Here is a 16720-nt window from a genome sequence, read left to right on the forward strand (position 1 = left end):
GTTTCTTCACAGGAATATCGTATAGTTGCGAGACTCAAACGATCCCGTATCTGAAACGGCCGTGTCAACGGCGAGAACACAGATCGCGGCGGGGAAGTGCTCCCGAGAACTCTTCCGCGGCAAGCAAGCGTCGTGTGGTGTTACAGGTGAAGTAGCATGTGCGTCAATCGCGGCGCTATAATTGTCAGGCTTGGAGCTTGCGCCGTGAATACGAGCAGTGCATGTATGATGACGATTGCATGCCGTCCACAACGACGTTGGTCGTGCTAACCGTCACGAACAAACACACGTTCATGCGCCCCAGCAAGCAGGGTCGTTGAGATCCACAAGCATGCCGCGGCGGGTATCTGAACGCTATATTCTTTGCATGAGGTCTGTGAGAATTGCTGTAGCGCGGGCGTCGTGAGCGCGAGGTCCATCGCGCCACCATTGCGCGCTGCATGACGTGGCCATTTTTCGAAAGGTGGTATCCGAAAATATCCGGAAAGGTGAAGCTTTCTAAAATTGCGTGCTCATGGCATACAAAGTTCAAGTCAAAAGTGCAACCACGAGATGCCATATCTTTTCGCTCAGTGAACAACGCAGTCATTTTGCGAGTGGGCACAAGGGCCGGAGCATGCGCGTCATGTCCTGCGAGAAACGGCACGCCGACGAAGATGCCATGGCCGCGTCTGCATTGGACAGGCTTGCGGAAATGTCGGACCGCATGAAGCGATTCAAACAGTCCCCCATTGCGAGTGTGGACGCGCACCACAATATGGTGACCTTCTCCCAGTATTACGACGACGACTTCCACTCCGAGAGCGAGAGCGACGGTGGTAGCGACGACGATCATGGCAATCAACCCGTTGTGTCTGACTACAGCACTGGCAAGGATGTCGATTCGGAAGAATCTCCTCCAATTGAGATCGAGATACAAGATATCCGAGTTACACCAGGAGGTTCTTCAGCTGGAACAGGACGCGGGGCTCGACGAAATGGAAAACCATCGAAGCGCAAGGTTTCCGTACAACTCAATAGCCTTCATGGTGCTCCGAGCAAGCGCCTGGCGCAGGGGCTGCATGACTTGAGCCAATGCGTGACTGCACTCCTGCGGGACAACGGAGCGAACGGAGACTACGCCGGCCCGACTCTCAATAGCATACAAAGCGACCCCAGCGATGCTGTCGACAACATGAGTGTGTCTTTGACTGCATTTCGCCATATTGTGGACTCGATTCGGTCGACTGCGTCCAACGAGCTGATGCCCATCGTCCGGCCAAGCATGGAACAGTTGTGGGAAACCGCACAAAAGTTGAGTCGACACGAAGCCCGTATGAACCTGGCGTGTTGGCGAAATGCCGCCGCGGAATTGCGCGTCAAATTGCAAGATGCTCTGGCTACCCCCAACCCGACAAGCAGCTGTGATGGTAGCCACCACGCCTTGATTGAGCAGTGCCTCGACTTTGTGTCGTCCGTATCACTGTGCAACCTCGTGCGCGATGAATCCACTGACATTCGCAAATTGGCCATCCAAGAGTCTTCTGATCAGTTGTGCCGAGGGATTCACCAACACAACGTTCAAAGGTTCGAGTTTTTGGCGACGGAAGCACGTGATCTCGCCAATGCGATGCGGCGAGAAGCCGACCACGATCAAGGTACCGCATCGTATCCCTTCGTGCTTAGCATCTCATTTTCTAGAAGGTCCATCGCCACCATCGTCTCCTGTCCCTGTGTCGACCCGCCCTACGAAGCGCGCACGTGCCGCCACATTCGCTGGATGCACCGTTTGCGGTGAAGAGACGGCGGAGGCCTTGATGTCATGCGACAATAGCTGCGGCAAGCAATACCATGCCGCTTGTCTCGAACTGTCCGGTCCACCCGACGAGGGATCGTGGTTCTGTCCGGACTGCATGGAGTCGTTGGGGTTGTCTGGCGACGGCCAAGTGTATTTGTGCGCCGCATTGCACTGCAAACGCATCAGTGTCACAAGGTACTGTGCCGTCCACAGTTGTCGCTTCAAAGGGTGCAATTTTCGCCTGCGCGGCCGCGGGTATTGTCGCCGCCACGACACGCACCAGAAGCGGAGCATGGCAGCGTGATCGACAAAGTGGTGTGTGGAACCGTAATTTATTTTATCGTCGTCAACGGGAGCTCGCTACTGCTTGGACGACGCCATGTACTCGTCGTCGTCTTCGTCGAACGCGTCGGTGGGGCCCCCGACGTGGCCGCCGCGGTGGGTCGGCTCGTACACGTGTAGCTTCGAGTGCTTGCCACAGTACCCTTGCTTCTTGCATCGGTACGAACATCCTTTCTCCTTGCACAGGTGGCGCGGGCAGTAGCGTTGGTTGAACACACAAAAGCGATTGCATTTGACGGCCAAGCATGCGACCTTGACGCACTCTGGACAGAACCAGTCGTCTTCAGGAACAACGTCTAGCCGCGGCTCGAGGCAGTACATGTGGTACTCTAGCCCTCGACAGCATGAGAACAGTCGACGCGCGCGATCGACGCACCTCGGCCGCAGTGGTTGTCACACAGCAGCATCTTGTCGTGGTTGTTGTTCATGCGGCACTTTTCACACCCGACAACGCGGGACGGTGACACTGTTGGCGATGGGATCGATGCTACATTGTCATCGGATGCCGCCGTCGGCGGCGTTCCAGGAAGCGCTGCCGATGCATCTGCGAGAGATGAACGTTATGCCCGACGTTTGTGTGTTCAAGACGACGCACCGTGGAAGGCCGGGCGACCTCGACGGGATGACGACGGCGATGCTTGCAGCGCCGACGCGGCAAGTTGCTGTGCAGTGGACGAAATCGTCGGCGCCATGGGAAGGGACGTGGCATCGTGTTTTTTGACGTCTCGTTCCTTGTGGCCAAGGCTCCACGCCGCATATGGCGACGTACTTGGCCGTCGCGCCTTCTTCTCGTGGGAGGTCTGCTGTTGGTGTTCAAACAGGTCGGTCGACGGCGCTTCCTTCCGCTTCTTCATGTCGGCATAATGCCGAGGGCTTCCTGTGGGGTCCTTCGTATGTAGTCGGTCCTTCCCGTGTGACTGGTTCTGCGATCCTGACGGCCGGCGAGATGGATTGGATGAAGCTTGAGGTACCTTGGCCATCTCCCCTAGAGACAGCTCCCGTGAGAATCACCGTCGCCTTCGAACGCATCGCGTTGTACATGTTGCCGGTGTATGGCGATGGGGGACGTCGGCGGCGATGGAGCTTGGCAGAGACGATTGCAACGCCGCCACGAGCTCATTCACAGCTTGTGCCTGTCGCACCGACGCCGCTGTCAAGGCTGGGGCATGAATGAGGCGCATTGTTCCAAGGAAGTCCTTGACGTCTCGCAGAAGGAGCGCTGTGCCGTTGTCATCCGAGCGAGGGGTTTCCGCGATGGCGGCTTGGACTCGCACATGCAATTCGGCGGCTTTGGTAGTCCAGCATGTCACGGCAGTCGCAGCATGTTCGTGGGACGCTGCGTGGCCTTGCTCCCACGCAGACATGAGAAGCGGTCGCGCGGCGGCATCGACTTTTTGGAGAGGCGCGACGAGTTTATGTCTGAGAGCGTAAAGCTTTGCATGAATTGCTTCGAGCGCCATCGTCGGGTCGGGGGGTAGGAGGGTTAGATCCAACGCTTCAAAGTAAGGGTCGCGACCGGTCGTCGAGTGCCGCGCAAGTGAGTTCACAGCTGCACTAACTTTGTGGAGGCTGTGCCATACCCGTCCCATGAGGTCAGCCCCGCGAGGATTTGTGTCGTCCATGGTCGAATGGCTGGCTTGGTGCAGCGACGACGTGGGGAGAAGCATCGCAAGTCCAGAACTCATCCGCGACAATTGCCGCATCGCCGTCAGTACGTAGTCTTTGAGTTCCTCCGTTTTGTCGACGGCGGCCAACATGCGGAGTTTGCGGGCATCTGTGGCGGCAAACACGTCCGCTTCGGAATCGCTGCTTTCACTCGCATATGGTCTACAAAAGGACTCGTGAAGGACAAACTGCATGGGATGCTGCACTGGTCGATGCGTATTGCCGACAGAAGCGTTCTCTGAACTGGCCAACGTGGTGATGAAATTCTGCGTTGAGCACATGCTTCGTTCGCATTGTCAAAGCAAGGCTCACAAGCACACAGCGAACGATCAGTTGAATGTGGAGTGCAAATACCTCATGTCCACCGAGATGTCTGCGAGTCGACCGAGGTCTGAGGGGTACTCCCTTGTCTCCCCGGTGTTGTCGGTGGTGCAGTCCTTCACTGGCATGTGCGTGGTGGGGATGGCTAGGAGGCGTTCGCGTTCGTTTGGTGGATGCTAGCTCGGTGCGAGTTCGCTCTCGCTCGGGTGGAGCGCGAGAAAATCGAGGTTTCTAGCTTGAGCTGTAATTAAAATATCGAGTACAAAAATGTCGCCGAATTCCAATACATTTCGATTGATTGCCTCGTACTTTTAATTTACAGTTGCAAATTAATATCTGGCTGTAGTTGTATTCGAAACCTGCTACACCAACTGCATGTTGTGGTGGTTGCTGGCCTGCCGGCTACACTGGTCCGACGCCTGCGCGGCCGAGCTCTCTGGCTGGGATGCGCCATCAACGCTCATGGCATTTAGCCACTCTGAAAGGCTCCATCGGACCACCAATCTCTCGCACACAAGGGCTCTCTTTTATATCTAATTATCATCGGGGGACTTTCAACGCAGTTGCAGCTGCGACGGCTCCGCCATTCCGTCAGGTTCTTTCCTGCCTACGCCTACCAGTTCGCCAGTACGCTTCATATCCAAAGCCCACTTTGCCCCATTGTTCTTCCAGCTCAGGTTCGTATTGCCCTTGAAATGTTGGCAGCGCCAGCTCCAAACCGACGAAAAAATAGATCCGAGGTACACTGCTGCACCATAGCTATGCTAGTCAATGGATTATGCAGGCCACCACCAAGTATTCGAGCCAGTCGAGCCCACCGCGCCGAGCGAGACTCGTCTTATATCGTAAAGTAGTCGCCAGCCGCGGCCCTCTTTAGCTAGGCTTACCATGGCTTGTTAGCCGTTCGAATCGGCAAGCAGCTGTGCCCAGAGCGGCTTTCACACACCAGTGTAGCTCAGTCCTGCAGACTTGGGTGCCATCCGCCCGTGCCGTTACGGCGGCCGTCGGGATCGCCGCGGCGTTGCAACGATTCGATCGACGCTGAGCAACACAATATTTTTCCGGTTGGAGCAAAATACTCGGCACGTATACGAACTTCAAGTGTGCGACAAGGAAATGCCTCTTTTTTTTACGGCTTCCACGACATTGTCGCGGATCTTGAGTGGGGTTGTAGTGGCAGCTCTCGACCTGTGATGATCGCATCCTCGCCATGCAACTGCGCGAGCACGTGGCAAGCACAGTGGGAAGAAGCAGTGGTGAGCGTCGTATTTGTTCGATTACTTTGCTCTCTAACGCCAGTGGATAGCGCGCATGTGAAGCTGCGTCGATGGAAGCGTCTGAGTGGAAGCGAAAGTTCTTGGCCGAGCGCGACCGTCGACGAGAGCTCTCCAGAGCGCTCATCTACTTTCTCGAGCAAGACCACACAAGCGCTTGCAGTCCCATGATACACAAGGTGTCGACGATGCTCAGGTTCGTGGACGCATACTCAAACGCGCCGCTGCTCACCTTGAATGCGAAGCGACTCCCCCGACACCGCAGCATTGCTCACCCCCACCCTTCCTTCCTTCGACATCGACTACGATGACGACGATGAATCCACCGACGAGGACGTCGCGGCAGCGTCAAAATCATTGCCATCAACGTCGATCTCGACCAGTCGGCAGCTGTACCATCCCGTGATGTTGAGCATGGGCGGCGCCGCCCCGCAGGAAGGTCGTCCGACGCGTTCCAGCACCATTGATTCTGCAAGCCGACCAAACATGTTTTCCCCTCGCCATCGTTTTCCCGGTGGCGACAAGGACCACAACCAAATGATTCGCATGTTGTACTCGCGGTCGTTCGTTGGTGGCATCGACGGCAGTCCGCGCCACATAGACGCGCACTCGCGGCGCCTCCACGACTTGGTGCGCAGTATGACTTGCTTCCAGACAAAGAAAGACCGCGTCTTCGAACACTTTCTCGTGTCGGGCCTCTTGGCGGCGCCTGGCATCGCGCCGCCTGGGGACGGCCAAAGCGACAAGTTGTGCGGGTGGAAACCCAGGGTGCTATTCCAGTACCCTCCTTCGGTACATGCCCCTTTGCAAGCGATGTGGCATGAAGACAAGCGTTGTAGTCGATCCATCCGATCAACGATCAAGCTGTGAGCAGCTTCTGCTTTCCAGTTGGCGTGCCGGCGTTTTCGTGCACCGCAACCGACGCCGTGCACCTTCAAGATCACCTCGTATCGCAGTGGACTGTGGATGTCCCCAGCACTCTTCGCCAGCTTCTTGATGTATGTGTTTCGATCGGACGTCGGAGATTTCTCACGTCATGCCTGCCTAGCCACACAATGCTCAGTGCTATACGTTCCGCCTGACAGGGTGCAAAGGCGAAGCACTGTATGGCTTTTGCGCAGCGATCCTCATGGACGCGTCCGAACCACCCATTTTGCTTGACAACACAGCTCGTGACAATGTGGATGTTGACGCGCATCAGCCAGCGACGCCACCCGGGTCGCCAACCGTCGCCACAACACCCATGCCCGCAACGTCGAGAGCGGCTGGCGCCACAGATCGTGCCATCAAGTTCCACTCACAAGCAGGAATTCTGGCGTCGCCATTGACGGGCGGGAAGAACGAGGACGTGTTTCAGGCACGTGGGGCGGCTGCAGAAGTGCTGATCAGTCCGCGATGTTATTGCATCACGAGCAAGTACCCGCTGTACAAGCTCCACTTTCAGGTGTAACCCGTGGTGCGCCTCTTTCGACCCATCGGCGTGCGTTTGTTGTAGGTGCTTCGCCTTGTCATCGAAGCCGACATGGAGACCCGACGCGAGGCGCGCGCAGCTCTGGCCGATCAACACACCCACGACATCGACGTGAGATTGTCGGGATGCTTTGTAAACTGGGCTGTTTCGTGTGGCGTAGGTTGTTTTGACTGGCAAGGACCTCGGGATAACGCTTTGCGAGCGCAACGGCTCGGTGCATTGCACTCGCGACCCCCACGCTCGAGCCGCCCACGTTCTGAACTCGATTGCGACAAAGCAAGGTGGAAACGATGCCGAGAAAAACACGATTGCCATCACGGAGATGACGGACGACAGACCGATGGGATCGCTACCAAATCCCAAACCACCCCGCACACGCCACTTTGTACGAAGTCATAGCTGGACAGAGATGTGTGCCGGGTCAAAGCAGACGCGTCCGCTTGGCACGCCATGCGGTCGCACGACGTCTATCGTCGTGCACGCGTGCACTGCCGCCGCGTCAGCAGCAGGGGTGACCCCAGGCGATGCACTCCACGCTGTGAATGGGTTTCCGCTGAGTACGACACGTCCGCCGCCGGCTGTGCTTGCGCTCATGCTATCGACGTGAGTAGATCACATGGCGTTCGGGGATGTCTTGCAATTGCTCGAATCGTCCAAGCGGCCGCTCAAACTTGGACTGCGACGAAAACTTCCATCGGCCCACCGACACAACCCCAACGATCGTGCTCCGTCCGAAGGCAAGAAATCGCCGACGCGACAAGCCACGTCGTCATCTGCGGTGTTGGAAGTAAGTCTTGCAAACGCTGCTGTTTTGATCCTGGATGGCGAGAGCAGTTGCTGCGGAGGTTTCGCGGCATGCCAGTGGTGGCCCCTGGAGCATGGTCATCCGCTCGACTGCCGCACTCCGAGCTCAAATACCAGGTACACTCCGCCTTGTCTGGACCGTCGCGATGAACCTGACCGAGTCGGTGGGCAGTTTCCAGTCGATCCAGCTGCGACGGACAATTGGGCGGTCGTGGTGCTGCTTCGATTGCTCAGCGCCCCCACTGTAGTCAAGGTCGTGAGCTGTCTGCTCTTGGAGAAGCAGGTCGCAGTCGTCAGCGACAGCACCGCTAAACTGTCGGTGGTCAACACAGCACTTGTTGTCCTCCTCCGACCGTTCCAGTGGCAGGTACTGCTCGATCAAATTGCCATGGGATGCGACAGGAATTGCCGATTTAGTCGACGTTCATCCCGATCCTGCCGTCGAACCTACTCGACTTTTTGCACTCGCCAGTGCCGTATTTGGTCGGTGTCCACAGCGCCGTGGTGTCGATGGAAGAATGGCCCGATGTGTGCTTTGTCCATGTCGAGTCGGACTCGATGCAGTGCCCATACTCGTCGCTCCTGCTCTCGTTTCCCCGTGCGAACGACCTCACCAAGCTTCTCCACGACGCCAGTGCCAACCTGCGGTCGTTGCCGCCGCGGCCTGGGCAGCCGTGGCACGAAGTGTCCGGTGAGAGCAGACGTCCCTCCAAACGACACATTGAGGCGCGGGATGTTGCGTAGACGCCGAGCATGGCGTGCTTGCACCGCTGCTGCCCAAGGCCAGCGCCGTCCTCGCCAACATTTGCGGCAACATTGCCTCCATACAGTTGCCGCCACCCACAGGTCCCATCGACGGATCATATTCACACAAGCGGATGACGTGCTGTAGGCGACCAATCGACCTACGACGTCCTGCAAGACCAGTTCCATGCCACAGTCGTCCGCGGGAGTTTGCATCCCCAGTTCCTCGCCGAGTTTGCGCAGACGCAGCTCTTCTGCCAGTATTGCGAGGTCACCATGAACTTGGCCATGTAATTTCATCGACATGCAGTCGTCGTCCATGGAAACTTCCCTCGGACAAACGATTGTAGTTTGATCTGAAAAACGGTTTAATAATTCACGATCTTCTTGATCGCTTCAAAGTTCTTGAGGGCGTCCGGAAGGTAAAACTGCACGAGCAACGTGAGCAACGAGACGAGCAACTCCAGGCCAACGCACCTTTTCGTGGGCCAGCGGAAACGGAGTATCGTACCCCGTTACTCGCATGATCGGTGCTTCCAAGCTCAAAAAACATCGTTCTTGAATCGTCGACGCAATTTCCCCAGCGAACCCACCTGTGCGCTGCACGACCAAGGCAATCAATCATGGGCTCAAGACCATGGCCAAGTGGACGAAAGACGTACGGGAGCTTCGTGGGACACAATTAGTCGACCGGTCTTGCGCACAGACTGTTCAATGGTGTCGACATCCCAAGGCAGAATCGTCTGCAAGTCGATGAGTTCGCAACTCACGCCTGCTTCTTCCGCCATGTCACACGTCTACGGCGGGATACGAGTGACCGAGTTGCATCCATCGAGACAGCAATGCAATACCTCTTCCAAAACACGCATTTGCGCCCCCCAGCCAACAAGCGTGACGTCCGTGCCCGAGCGAACTATATCGGCTTGGCCAAGGGGAATGGTGAAATCACCCACGGGCACTTCGGCCACAGACGCACGGTACAATGCCTTTGGTTCAAAGAACACCACCTAATACCCACAGTAGTCGATGATGTGGAGCGTCGCACAACAAAAGCGTACCGGATTGGGGTCCCGAATCGACGCGAGGAGAAGGCCCTTGGCTTGCACAGGGTTGCGAGGAATGACGACTTTGAGTCCGGGGGTGTGGGCAAAGTACGCTTCGGGCGACTGTGAGTGGTAATGCGCGCCGTGGCCGACAGCTCCATATGGCGCTCGGAACGTGAGCTTGCCGCAGTCCCACTGGTTACCCGATCGGTAGCGGAACTTGGCGGCTTCATTCACAATTTGATCAAATGCGGGGAAAATGTAGTCGGCGAACTGGATTTCCGCGATCGCGGTGCGTCCGACCGAGGCGTACCCGATGGCAAATCCAGCAATCCCTTGCTCGCACAAAGGAGAGTTGAACACGCGGTCTTCCCCAAACTGTTCGCGAAGATCCACGGTGCAACGAAACACTCCTCCGAAAGCGACATCTTCGCCAAAGACGGCAGCCGTCGGGTCTGTTTCCATGGCAACGCGCATGGCATCGTTCAAGGCTGTGAACATGTTCATGCGCTCTGTTGCAGGCGCCGCCGTGGACGCGAAGCGGCGCATGCCGGCAATCGATCTACCGAGCATTCGATCGACGGACGATACAGCAAATTCCAAAATGGCATGTGGCAGTGGGGCAAAAATCGTACTTCGAAGTTGATCGACAAGATTAGGATAAAATAAGACGCAAGTTGAAGGTTCAACGGCAACACCTTCATCACAATTCAGCGCTAAATCGGATTGGTAGAAAAGGAACCAAAACCACAAATCCTTGCTATTCGATTCGTCCATTTGGTGGTATGCTGGACATAGGTGTCCTGTACACGTTTCAAACGTTAGGTGTCTGTCAAATAACATGACCAACTTTATTTCGAGCCTGTTTCAAAAACGTTCCAAACCCCTTCACCGTGGTAAGCCGCCCAACCTCGTGCTAAAGCCCCATGCGGTAGACATCCAGTTGAAGTTCAAGGTGGCGAGCAATCGCGGAGTGGCGAGGTGTGGCCGCGCGGACATCCTCGGCATTGGAATGCCCGCGCGGGTTGCTGGGAAAAATTCGTATAAAAGCATGGGTCGACGGGGAGTCGCGTCCCTTCCTCGAACCTCTCGACGACGGCGGCGTCCAGGATCCACACCATGTGGGTTTGTCCCATGTAATCTGGATATCGGGAGGTAGGTACATAATTACATTACCGTACTTCAGCATGTGTGAATGAGGGCCATCCGCACAACCAAACCCATGTGGCCGTCACTATCCACCACGTGGCTAAGTTTAGAGTTTTCAAGTAACATGGACGCACAGTCACCCTCATGGACAACGGGCTTGCGTTGACCGTGTGCTCTCTACCCGACCACGAATGCCGCCGCCACGACGATGCACACCGCATTGGACTAATATAAGGTGGCGCCGCTTCCTTTTTATCAAATCTTCAAGACCACAATTCGAAGTTCCTTGAAACTTCGATTCCTCCTTGACAAATATATAAAAGAAATCCACCGATTACGACTTAGCCATTTCGAGATTTCCTCCATCGAGCGCACTATCATGTTTCAACTTCGCCGAGGCTTCTTGCATGCGACGTCTGCTCGGTCGTCGCTCCGCGCGTTCCATGCGTCTCGAACATCCATGATGCCTCAGATCTCGTTCAACTTGGCAGATATCGGCGAAGGGATTGCGGAAGTCGAGGTCTTGCAGTGGTTTGTCAAGCCTGGCGACAAAATATCGCAATTCCAAAACCTTGTCGAAGTGCAAAGCGACAAGGCCACCGTCGAGATCACATCCCGCTTTGACGGTGTCGTGACCAAGCTCCACTACGACGTTGGTGGTATGGCCAAAGTCGGCAGCGCCTTGATCGACTTGGACGTGTCGGACGAAATTGCCGCCGCCCATAATGCAGGAGCCGCCTCCAAGAAGCCCGCGGCAGGCGCCAAGAAAGTAGAACAATTGAAGAAGGCAGCAACCCCGACTCCCATCAAATCGTTGCATGCTCCTGTCGTCCCGACTCCTCAAGCCCCAGTCTCGGTCGCGCCTGCGTCGTTGTCCTCGATTGTTCGAACCAAGACGGGCAAGGTCTTGACGACGCCGTCCGTTCGCCGATTGGCGCGTGAGCACAACATCGACTTGGAGGACATTCCCGTTGAAGGAGATCGAATCTTGAAGGGAGACATCCTCAACTACATCCGCGAATTGTCCGAGGCCAAGTTTCAACCCGCCCAGGCTGCTTCTCAAGCTTCTGCAGAAAGCTCTCATGAGGTCGCCGGCACAACTTCTTCCTCGAAGGGTGTGGAATTCCTCACAGAAAGTCAAGTCGTGCCTGTAAATCGTACGTGCTCTCACCCAAAATTTAACGTCCTGGCTAACGGTGCACAAAATCGTCTGTAGCTATTCAAAAGATGATGGTCAAGTCCATGAACGCAGCGCTGAAGGTGCCGCACTTTGGCTACGCCGACGAGGTACTGACGATTCCAAGGCTTGGTCCGTTCTCCATATGCCCGTATTCATGGTCGTCGTAGATTGAAATGGATGCTTTGGACGAACTCCGACAGCGCCTCAAAGTCGTCGCTGCCGAACGCGGCATCAAGATCACGTACCTGCCATTGATGATCAAGGTAAGGTTGGCCACTGAATTGACCTTAAAGCATCGCACGGCTGACTCGTGTGGCAGGCTGCTTCCCTGGCTCTGAAGTACTACCCTGTGCTCAACTCGTCCGTGAGCGAATGCGAAGGCTTCATCACGCTCCATGCGCACCACAACATTTCGGTCGCCATGGACACCCCCAAGGGCCTTTTAGTGCCCAACATCAAGAACGTCGAGTCCAAGTCGATCCTGGAAATCGCTGAAGACTTGAGCAGACTGCAAGGGCTGGCGACGGCGGGCAAATTGGGCCCGAACGACCTGACGGGCGGGACCTTCTCGTACGTGTCGATGGGATGTACTGGAGTTGAGCGATTTACACGTAGACTGTCCAACATTGGGAGTATCGGCGGGACGTACATGGGCCCTGTGATCATGGTGCCGCAGGTCGCGATCGGCGCGATCGGAAAGATTCAGACACTGCCGCGCTTCAACAAGGCGGGCGAGGTCGTGCCGGTCAAGATCATGAACGTGTCGTGGAGCGGAGACCACCGGATCATCGACGGCGCGACCATGGCGCGCTTCTCGACCAAGTGGAAGAACTTTTTGGAGAACCCGACGTCCATGTTGTCGGAACTGAAGTAAAGGCAACGTGTGGTGTGGTGGCCGATTAATATAGAGACCCAGCAAACTTTCCCCCGTTCGTCTTTCGAGGTCTCGCGTGCCGCCACCAATTTGTACACAAGTTCATCTTTCGATATGTGTTCGTGCCATCGATTGGGATCTACGTGGCCTTGATGATCACGCCCCGGCGCGACGCCGTCATCAGGATCTCTTGCATGAGTTCTGGCGGCAATTCCATAAACTCCTGCAGCGGCGCTGAGGTCGAGTTCTGTAGGGCATGTCGTACCGGCATGCCAATGATAGCTCCAAAATGCGCTAGAATGTAGTCGATGCAACCTCGCTTCAACGTGTGGGCTTGACGGCAGTGCGCAGTCTAGCCGACCTCATGGCATGTCACGATTCCAATGCTGGTCACATACCATTAACATGGCGGCAAAGTTATCTTGGTTGATGTTCTGGTGGATGGCAAGTTCGCATTGCCTACGAAACCAAGTCGGGCGTCCGTCGAGTCGAGAGAGCATCAGGACAGACCGCTTCATGTTGTCCAGTAAAAATTGATCGGCGATCGCGATGAGGTCCAGCACAAAATCTATCAACCACAGCCCGTCTCTTTCGAGCTAGAAGACCCAAGCAAGCAGCTCGTACCGATGTCGGTGGCGCGGCGCTCGAGTGCCGGCACCTTATCAGTGTAGATGAAATGCAGCATCGCTAGAAATGCGTCGTGCTACACACGCCAACGACGTGTCACGGGACGACACAAGGCTAACAAGTCGCACCGATAGCTCGGGAATGTCTATCTCGGCCTGGGATCTCTCCCGCATGGGGCCATTCAGCATGATTTCCAACGGCTCGCACCGTGCCATGAGAATGCATCGGTGGCCGTAAATGAGTTGGCCGTCCACGCGAAATTGCACGTCGCTGCGCTGAGGGTTGTTGACGAGTTTGGCTAAATCGGTTGCGAGCGAACTGACAGGCGGCGCGCGGTCCATCCACCGCGGGCGCGCGTTCCCAGTAAGACACACCGAGTGGTAGAACCCCGCCGCGATCTACCACAATCGTCGCAATCACCAAGGGCGCAGCGATTTCCACGGACCTTCCAGACCCGTACGTCTCGAAGCGATTCGATGTACGTCGGGAACGTGGAATCGAGGGTGTTGCCAGTACCCAGCTGTCCGTGGTTGTTGCGGCCAAATGGGTACACGCGGCCCAAGTCACTCAGGGTAAGCGTATGGTAGCAACCACATGCCACGTCGACGATAGTAAACGCCGTCAGGTACGCCACCAACTGCGGAAGGACCCGTCAGTGCATGAGGTGATCACGAGCGAAGCAGCAAAAAATACCGATGGAGTGGACACTGTGTGGTTGTGCCCCAAGCCCAGCTGACCGTAGTCGTTGCGACCAAACGTGAACACTTTGCCAGACTGCGTCAGCGCTACCGAGTGGTAATAACCACACGCCACTTGGACGACAATGTCCGAGTCGAAATCGCCAACCGCGACCGGCGTCGCCCGCACCCCCCGCACGTCAACGCCGAGCTGTCCAAAATCATTCTTGCCAAATGCATACAGACCACCCGAAGCTCACGATGCAAAACAGGTGAGCAGAGTGGGCGACGATTCAATCGACGTACCAAGCGACACGATTGAGTGGTACTGCCCACACGCCATGGCGAGGATCCGTCGGCCGCTGAAGAAAGGGATTCGAGACGGCTCGTGCTTGTCCAGACCATCGGAGATTCCCAACTGACCAAAGTCGTTCCGTCCAAAACCGTACAGTTCATTGTCTGCTGTAGCAACGAGCGTGTGGAAGTAGCTGCATGCAACCTGGACGACTGACACGTCGACCGGAAACTCGACGCGCGACGGGAATGCACATGCCGCTGTCGATCCATGGCCCAATTGTCCACGTGCGTTGTACCCAAACGTGTAGACGTGTCCGCTATCTGCAAGAACAACCTGCAGTGTCGAGTTTGTGGCAAGGTTGTGATGTACCTGAGACTGCGGCAACATGCTCGCAGCCATTGCCAGCACTGAGCTTCACCACTTGCTTGTCGACAAGACTCATAATGAGTTTGAAAGAATGCACTCGTTGCGTTGTTCCCATGCCGCATTGCCCACTGTGCATGGGACGTTCGTGACACGGACGGTACATCGGACGTTGTGGGAGGTACCTGTCATTGTACCCACATGCAAACACCTCGCCATTCTCACACGACGCGATGGTGTTTTCGTTTCCGCAAGCGACGTCTATCACGTTGCGACCTTCGCAGAACTTGACACGTGTTGGCACCATGCGCGACATTGTGTCACCGTGCCCGAGCTCTCCATATGAGTTCTATCAAAGGGTAAGGACTAGCCGAGCTGCGAAGTGTCTACCTGCCCAAACGTGTACATGGCGACCTCGCGAGCTTCTTCCAGTACCAGACCGCGCGTCATGGCGGTGCCGTCTCCCATCGCAAGTCACTGCGCCGGCGCTGAGTTGGTGTATCTTTTCCAGTGCACAACAAAATCGACAAAAGATGATATCCGGAAAATGTATCCAGCTATCCGGTCGTTAATATCCCGTTCAAAACCAAAGTGGCGCGGGGTGGCGCTGAAACACGAGTGAGCGGAGATGATGGTGCGAAGGAACACCGGACTTTTCGAGGGTGCAAACATGGCAAGTGGGGCAAAGCAATAAGATTACAGAGAGAGTTCGGCAGAAGGTCGGCCAGGGCTAGCAAGAATGCAAGACCTTGGACAGTGAAGCTTCAGTCGAGTCGTATTGGTGAGACTGAACCTTTTCGACCCAGTGGAATTCGACCTTGCACGGCAAGTCAAGTTTCTTTTGTCCATGCTCGTCCTCTGTCACGTCGGGGTTCATCTCGATCAAGCGGGCAATCGACAGCCGCACGTCGGTTTGGCGGCGATGGGACAAGTTGACCAGGACACAAGTGGACATGAGGTAGTTGACAATCCCATCCACGGACGCAGAGAACACCGTATCGATGTGCTCCGACTCCAATGGTGTGAACAGATTCGGGCGATCGTGGAAGATCTCTTGCAGTTGCAATTGGTTCGGCTGCGTCGGCACGTACGCAGCATTGAATGATCTCACCACGCGCTCGACCTCTTCCATGAACGGACTCGAGTTGAAGTCTCCTGTATTCAGCATGATGCCGAGACGGCCATTTGGCACCAAGATGCGATGGAACTACCACGGCATCAAGTAAGCCGACGGAGAACATGAATGCGTAGTGAGAGAATATGACGTACTTCGTCGAGAGCATTTGCGTTTGCCATGCAGTGAAATGCATGACCGATGACAATGTTGCCCACAGACTCAACCGGGAGTGTTGTGTTGGTTGCTGTTCCGATGAATACAGGGACGTTAGGGACGAAGTGCTGCATCTCGACGCGAAGGCCATCGTCATCCTCCACCGCAGCAAACCGGGTGCCTGTAGGCAAAACTCGCTTGAGGGCTTTTGTAAGCTTTCCTTGTCCAGCGCCAATCTCGACAACGTCAAACATGGCAGACGGATGCTGTTCGGTCACGTGCAGTACTTTGTCAACCGTGGCAAACGCATGAACAGGGTAGTCCGGACGTGCTAGAGACAGCCGCAGTGATATTGATAAGCCATCTACCGAGTCGTCCTTGGCGTACCTTTGTGGAAGATGCTGTATCCGTGCGGCAGTGGTGCGCTCGAGAACGCGTTCACGACTCCTCGGCGGTACATGGCGACTTCCACTGTCGTATTTCGGATGTCGGGTGCATCTTGCTATTCAACCGTTGGTATTCAAAATCATAGTTTTAAATATTGTCGAATTAGCATATTATTAAGCTTGAAACATCCATTCAAATCGAAAAACCAGGATATTTTAAAATCATTTGTTGCCCCACCAACATCGACACCAAGGCGCGTCATCGAAAACTCCACACAATCCAGCCAATCACTGATGTCGACAGCAGAATGGTCGGAAGGGGCCAGGAACATACCACCTAAGAGCCTGGTCGCTGAAGTTTTGCCCCTGCTTTTTGCCATCACTGCTTTTTACGGATAATCATTATTCGGATTATGCTTAGTCTTGTGGTCGGTGAAGCCATTCCTGCTTTTCGT

The 16720-nt window shown here is 55.6% G+C and overlaps 7 protein-coding genes across 12 annotated transcripts; 3 read left to right on the plus strand and 4 right to left on the minus strand.

Annotated features, from left to right (window-relative positions):
* Positions 1–578: 578 nt before the first annotated feature.
* On the minus strand, positions 579–4347 carry H310_09109. 2 transcript variants are annotated; one of them, XM_008875082.1, is made up of 5 exons: positions 4139–4347; positions 3159–3946; positions 2715–3104; positions 2496–2663; positions 579–2448 (listed from the first exon to the last, which is right to left on the minus strand). In XM_008875082.1, the coding sequence occupies exons 1-5, from the start codon at positions 4231–4233 to the stop codon at positions 2138–2140; spliced, it is 1752 nt and encodes a 583-aa protein (XP_008873304.1). In that variant the 5' UTR covers positions 4234–4347; the 3' UTR covers positions 579–2137. The 2 variants fall into 2 exon arrangements, with proteins under 2 accessions (XP_008873304.1, XP_008873305.1); XM_008875083.1 differs by lacking the exon at positions 4139–4347 and having other exon boundaries at positions 3159–4009.
* H310_09110 (hypothetical protein) lies at positions 581–2381 on the plus strand. Its single transcript, XM_008875084.1, has 2 exons — positions 581–1637; positions 1684–2381. Exons 1-2 carry the CDS (start codon positions 617–619, stop codon positions 2079–2081), a joined length of 1419 nt encoding a protein of 472 aa, XP_008873306.1. The 5' UTR covers positions 581–616; the 3' UTR covers positions 2082–2381.
* Positions 4348–5245: 898 nt separating the features above from the next.
* H310_09111 (hypothetical protein) lies at positions 5246–8793 on the plus strand. The gene is made up of 13 exons (XM_008875085.1): positions 5246–5361; positions 5412–5575; positions 5625–6171; positions 6219–6377; positions 6428–6823; positions 6875–6961; positions 7011–7407; positions 7462–7637; positions 7685–7771; positions 7827–8021; positions 8072–8345; positions 8399–8500; positions 8547–8793. Exons 1-13 carry the CDS (start codon positions 5299–5301, stop codon positions 8690–8692), a joined length of 2793 nt encoding a protein of 930 aa, XP_008873307.1. The 5' UTR covers positions 5246–5298; the 3' UTR covers positions 8693–8793.
* On the minus strand, positions 8660–10038 carry H310_09112 (2-oxoisovalerate dehydrogenase subunit beta, mitochondrial). Its single transcript, XM_008875086.1, has 5 exons — positions 9457–10038; positions 9250–9405; positions 9061–9195; positions 8876–8998; positions 8660–8826 (listed from the first exon to the last, which is right to left on the minus strand). Exons 1-5 carry the CDS (start codon positions 10012–10014, stop codon positions 8767–8769), a joined length of 1032 nt encoding a protein of 343 aa, XP_008873308.1. The 5' UTR covers positions 10015–10038; the 3' UTR covers positions 8660–8766.
* A 911-nt stretch (positions 10039–10949) lies between these two features.
* H310_09113 (hypothetical protein) lies at positions 10950–12759 on the plus strand. Its single transcript, XM_008875087.1, has 5 exons — positions 10950–11747; positions 11807–11877; positions 11938–12033; positions 12090–12340; positions 12386–12759. Exons 1-5 carry the CDS (start codon positions 10970–10972, stop codon positions 12642–12644), a joined length of 1455 nt encoding a protein of 484 aa, XP_008873309.1. The 5' UTR covers positions 10950–10969; the 3' UTR covers positions 12645–12759.
* H310_09114 (hypothetical protein) lies at positions 11219–15118 on the minus strand. 5 transcript variants are annotated; one of them, XM_008875092.1, is made up of 16 exons: positions 15000–15118; positions 14795–14958; positions 14616–14740; positions 14255–14566; positions 13965–14203; positions 13717–13908; positions 13400–13669; positions 13269–13347; positions 13155–13212; positions 13043–13103; positions 12910–12996; positions 12420–12867; positions 12174–12360; positions 12057–12117; positions 11860–12015; positions 11219–11806 (listed from the first exon to the last, which is right to left on the minus strand). In XM_008875092.1, exons 1-12 carry the CDS (start codon positions 15075–15077, stop codon positions 12784–12786), a joined length of 1749 nt encoding a protein of 582 aa, XP_008873314.1. In that variant the 5' UTR covers positions 15078–15118; the 3' UTR covers positions 11219–11806; positions 11860–12015; positions 12057–12117; positions 12174–12360; positions 12420–12783. The 5 variants fall into 5 exon arrangements, with proteins under 5 accessions (XP_008873314.1, XP_008873313.1, XP_008873311.1 ...); XM_008875091.1 differs by having other exon boundaries at positions 11219–12117; XM_008875089.1 differs by having other exon boundaries at positions 11219–12015; positions 12174–12867.
* A 169-nt stretch (positions 15119–15287) lies between these two features.
* H310_09115 (hypothetical protein) lies at positions 15288–16395 on the minus strand. The gene is made up of 3 exons (XM_008875093.1): positions 16267–16395; positions 15879–16210; positions 15288–15816 (listed from the first exon to the last, which is right to left on the minus strand). The coding sequence occupies exons 1-3, from the start codon at positions 16337–16339 to the stop codon at positions 15340–15342; spliced, it is 882 nt and encodes a 293-aa protein (XP_008873315.1). The 5' UTR covers positions 16340–16395; the 3' UTR covers positions 15288–15339.
* Between the last annotated feature and the right edge of the window lie 325 nt (positions 16396–16720).

Source organism: Aphanomyces invadans, assembly GCF_000520115.1.
Source record: "Aphanomyces invadans strain NJM9701 unplaced genomic scaffold supercont1.20, whole genome shotgun sequence".
In the NCBI taxonomy this organism is placed as follows: Eukaryota; Oomycota; class Saprolegniomycetes; order Saprolegniales; family Verrucalvaceae; genus Aphanomyces; species Aphanomyces invadans.

Bases quoted from the DNA above. Each gene is read 5' to 3' on its own strand.
- H310_09110 (XM_008875084.1), top strand. From the start codon at position 617: ATGCGCGTCATGTCCTGCGAGAAACGGCACGCCGACGAAGATGCCATG. The intron at 1,638-1,683 runs GTACCGCATCGT...ATTTTCTAGAAG, and splicing joins AGAAGCCGACCACGATCAAG to GTCCATCGCCACCATCGTCT.
- H310_09109 (XM_008875082.1), bottom strand. From the start codon at position 4,233: ATGCCAGTGAAGGACTGCACCACCGACAACACCGGGGAGACAAGGGAG. The intron at 2,664-2,714 runs GTGCGTCGTCTT...CATCTCTCGCAG, and splicing joins AGGTCGCCCGGCCTTCCACG to ATGCATCGGCAGCGCTTCCT. The intron at 2,449-2,495 runs GTGCGTCGATCG...GTCGAGGGCTAG, and splicing joins TGACAACCACTGCGGCCGAG to AGTACCACATGTACTGCCTC.
- H310_09111 (XM_008875085.1), top strand. From the start codon at position 5,299: ATGATCGCATCCTCGCCATGCAACTGCGCGAGCACGTGGCAAGCACAG. The intron at 5,576-5,624 runs GTTCGTGGACGC...TTGAATGCGAAG, and splicing joins AAGGTGTCGACGATGCTCAG to CGACTCCCCCGACACCGCAG. The intron at 6,824-6,874 runs GTGTAACCCGTG...CGTTTGTTGTAG, and splicing joins TGTACAAGCTCCACTTTCAG to GTGCTTCGCCTTGTCATCGA.
- H310_09112 (XM_008875086.1), bottom strand. From the start codon at position 10,014: ATGCTCGGTAGATCGATTGCCGGCATGCGCCGCTTCGCGTCCACGGCG. The intron at 9,406-9,456 runs GTACGCTTTTGT...TGTGGGTATTAG, and splicing joins CGATTCGGGACCCCAATCCG to GTGGTGTTCTTTGAACCAAA. The intron at 8,827-8,875 runs GTGCGTTGGCCT...TTGCTCGTGCAG, and splicing joins TTCCGCTGGCCCACGAAAAG to TTTTACCTTCCGGACGCCCT.
- H310_09113 (XM_008875087.1), top strand. From the start codon at position 10,970: ATGTTTCAACTTCGCCGAGGCTTCTTGCATGCGACGTCTGCTCGGTCG. The intron at 12,034-12,089 runs GTAAGGTTGGCC...CTCGTGTGGCAG, and splicing joins ACCTGCCATTGATGATCAAG to GCTGCTTCCCTGGCTCTGAA. The intron at 12,341-12,385 runs GTACGTGTCGAT...ATTTACACGTAG, and splicing joins CTGACGGGCGGGACCTTCTC to ACTGTCCAACATTGGGAGTA.
- H310_09114 (XM_008875092.1), bottom strand. From the start codon at position 15,077: ATGGGAGACGGCACCGCCATGACGCGCGGTCTGGTACTGGAAGAAGCT. The intron at 14,741-14,794 runs GTACCTCCCACA...TCCCATGCACAG, and splicing joins GCATGTGGGTACAATGACAG to TGGGCAATGCGGCATGGGAA. The intron at 13,348-13,399 runs GTGCGACTTGTT...TGGCGTGTGTAG, and splicing joins TAGACATTCCCGAGCTATCG to CACGACGCATTTCTAGCGAT.
- H310_09115 (XM_008875093.1), bottom strand. From the start codon at position 16,339: ATGTACCGCCGAGGAGTCGTGAACGCGTTCTCGAGCGCACCACTGCCG. The intron at 16,211-16,266 runs GTACGCCAAGGA...GGCTGTCTCTAG, and splicing joins ATACAGCATCTTCCACAAAG to CACGTCCGGACTACCCTGTT. The intron at 15,817-15,878 runs GTACGTCATATT...ATGCCGTGGTAG, and splicing joins ACGCAAATGCTCTCGACGAA to TTCCATCGCATCTTGGTGCC.